At 49.4% G+C, this 2,539-nt stretch overlaps 2 protein-coding genes across 2 annotated transcripts; both read right to left on the bottom strand.

Annotated features, from left to right (window-relative positions):
- Positions 1 to 388: 388 nt before the first annotated feature.
- BDBG_02649 (C-4 methylsterol oxidase) lies at positions 389 to 1,108 on the bottom strand (the record flags this gene model as incomplete). The annotated part of the gene is made up of 1 exon (XM_002626426.2): positions 389 to 1,108. One exon carries the CDS (start codon positions 1,106 to 1,108, stop codon positions 389 to 391), a length of 720 nt encoding a protein of 239 aa, XP_002626472.1.
- Positions 1,109 to 2,095: 987 nt separating this feature from the next.
- Positions 2,096 to 2,275, bottom strand: BDBG_16632 (uncharacterized protein; the record flags this gene model as incomplete). Its single annotated transcript, XM_031724546.1, has 1 exon — positions 2,096 to 2,275. The coding sequence occupies one exon, from the start codon at positions 2,273 to 2,275 to the stop codon at positions 2,096 to 2,098; it is 180 nt and encodes a 59-aa protein (XP_031577225.1).
- Positions 2,276 to 2,539: the final 264 nt, after the last annotated feature.

Genomic DNA, 2,539 nt, shown 5'->3' with positions numbered 1-2,539 from the left:
TGGTTTAAAACAACTAGCAATAGAATCGGGAAAGTAAGGGCTAAACCATAATAGTCTTAAGACCACGCACCTAGTCCCCACAGAGCTCATAATTTCATGCCAAGCGTCAAAAAATGATTCGGTACTCATAAGAGGATTTTCAACAGAAATCATAAAATCATAAACACCGCTCATACAAGAAGGAATAAAGAAAACAAGGTTCAAATCGGTACGTTTGTGACATCCAGAAAAAGCAGCGTGAAAGGAACGGCCGTTACGAAATACCCCCCTATACGTCAAGATGGACATGAGACATCTTCGCCCAAGCAATTCCAATATCATTTCTCTCAAAACTCATTCGCTTCCCATCCTTGCATAGTCTAGTCGTAAATGAGATGATTGAGCGAGGTTAGTGCGAGCGCTTAAGCTGGGTTCCTCGGTAGAGCGTCCCATGCAGCCGATCTAGGACACCAATGGCACCCAAGTTCTGGTTTGGACTGACGTGATGGCCTTCGTGGCTCATAAGACCTGGGATATCTTCACCCGTATGAACGAAATGTGCGATAGTGCCTGCGACAGCTCCGTGAAAGAGCAAACCAAGCACATGCGACCCGAGCAGCCAGGTTGCGATCACTACTAGTCCGAAGTTCAATACTAAGAACTCGAGGGGGTGGCTATAGAAAGCAGCAATGGCAATTTCCTCCTTGAAGTGGTGGTGTACGGAGTGAACGTGTCGGTACATGAATTTCGTGTGGAACAGGGCATGGAAGTAGTAGAATGAGACTTCAAACAAAAGCGCCGTGTTTAGCACATCTATCAGGAATCGCCAGACGGAAGGGATGTTTTTGTTCACATGGGTCAAGGAGGTTTCCCAAAGGCAATTGCCTGTCCAAAGAGACATCAAAAGCAGACCGGTGGAATGGACCACGGTCGCTGTGGCAATGTTCCTTCCTATACCGGGAAGAACCTTGAGCATCGCACGACGTCTTTTGGGATCAGAGCCGTTCAGGTCGTAGATACCGAAGAGGACGGTAAGAGACAATTGGGCCATAGCGGCACCAAACACTTCGATGGTAAATGGGGAATAGCTATTCACAATATTATACCATTGCTGCGCTAGGAAAGCCATATTGCCTGCTACCGCGTTGATAACACAACTCCAGACAATTACTTCGTAAAACTGGTGGTGCAGCCGTGTCGAGCCAATAGGTCCAAATTTGATCGAAAGGTAGGGTAGCTGAGTGAGGATTAGAAAGGGAGGGGGCAGCGAAGGCTCGTGGCAGTTGGTTGGACAGGGTAAGAGGTTGTTCTAAAGTGTGGATGAGGTGATTTGAGAAGCTTTGCCGCTGATATTGCAGTGGTGTCTTAGCCTGTGAATGACGGAAGATGGCGAACGATTACAGAATGCCGGGAGGGGGAGGTGACTTTTAAATGTTCGGACTGCCGAAATGGAAAACGGAGGCAATAGGAGCTGGTAAGGGGAGGGAAGGGAATAGGGATAGTAGCCTGGCAGGAGGAGGTCCTAGTATAGCTTGAGTTTCTCGAGTTGCGACCTTCCAAGCCTTATTCGTATGTTGCTGTTTGGAGCTTCGCTGATACTGCTCCATCCCGCCGCATTAGAGGCCCCCATTAGAAGAGAGCAGCTAATCGGAGTAAAACATCGAGCGCAGTAGTTGAAGTGCAATCTCTGGGGAAGTCATTTTCCCGGTTCCGCAACATGAGGATTTCAATACGCTGGGTTGATATGCTGTGATTGTTTGCTAACGCGGCATTAGCTTTTGAGTCTGATTTATTTTTTTGATAGCGGCATGGGTTAGATAGAGGAGACCACCGTGGCCACGTCGACTTACATAGCGCTCGAGGTCGTGGCGGGCGGGTTCGAGTAGTGCGCGGAAATTGTCTTGAACAGTTGCAGGTTTAGCGGCGGAAATACAGACCCGGTGCATGGCCAGAGTCCGGAACTGGAGAGCTCGAACGAAGCCCAGAGGTTACCCCTCCCTTGAGAAGGCTGCGCATAAGGCTCTCAAAATAGCGTGTCTGGCGCGGCAGTTAAAAAGTGATAGTCGGAATCAACCCATTATTGGCATTTGATCCAACTCGAAGAAAATAAAGTTTTTTAAGTGACCCTCTCAGTCAAACCAGCTGGATTGAAATCTGGATCTTCCTCGGATCCCTGGCTGGCCATATGGCTGCCGGGACGTGAGTTGCCTGAAGTTTCTCGGCCCGCAAGGGTGTCCTTGCAGGGCCAAGAGTGGAGCCGGGGCTGAATGTGCTGTGAAGACGGGGATTCTAGCATTTTCGGCTTTGTCGATGCGCAGATCCTGCGGGCGTGTTATTGCGCTGCAACCGCCAGGAAAACTCCGGGAATTGATGAAACCTTAAAGATCTATGGAATGATGACTCCGTGGCTGGTAGAGAGCGACAGGGAAGCTCAGCAGAGTGCACGACTCAGTTCCAGGAAGTAACGTTGATGTGCATTCTTGGGTGGAGGGTGCAAATCGTGACCAATTGAGGACAGCGGCAGTCCATGAAGGCAATGAGATGGTTGTGCCAAGGTTCT

Source organism: Blastomyces gilchristii, assembly GCF_000003855.2.
Source record: "Blastomyces gilchristii SLH14081 genomic scaffold supercont1.4, whole genome shotgun sequence".
NCBI lineage: Eukaryota > Fungi > Ascomycota > Eurotiomycetes > Onygenales > Ajellomycetaceae > Blastomyces > Blastomyces gilchristii.
Note: the sequence above shows the minus strand (reverse complement) of the source record. Positions and strands in the feature narration are given on the sequence as shown.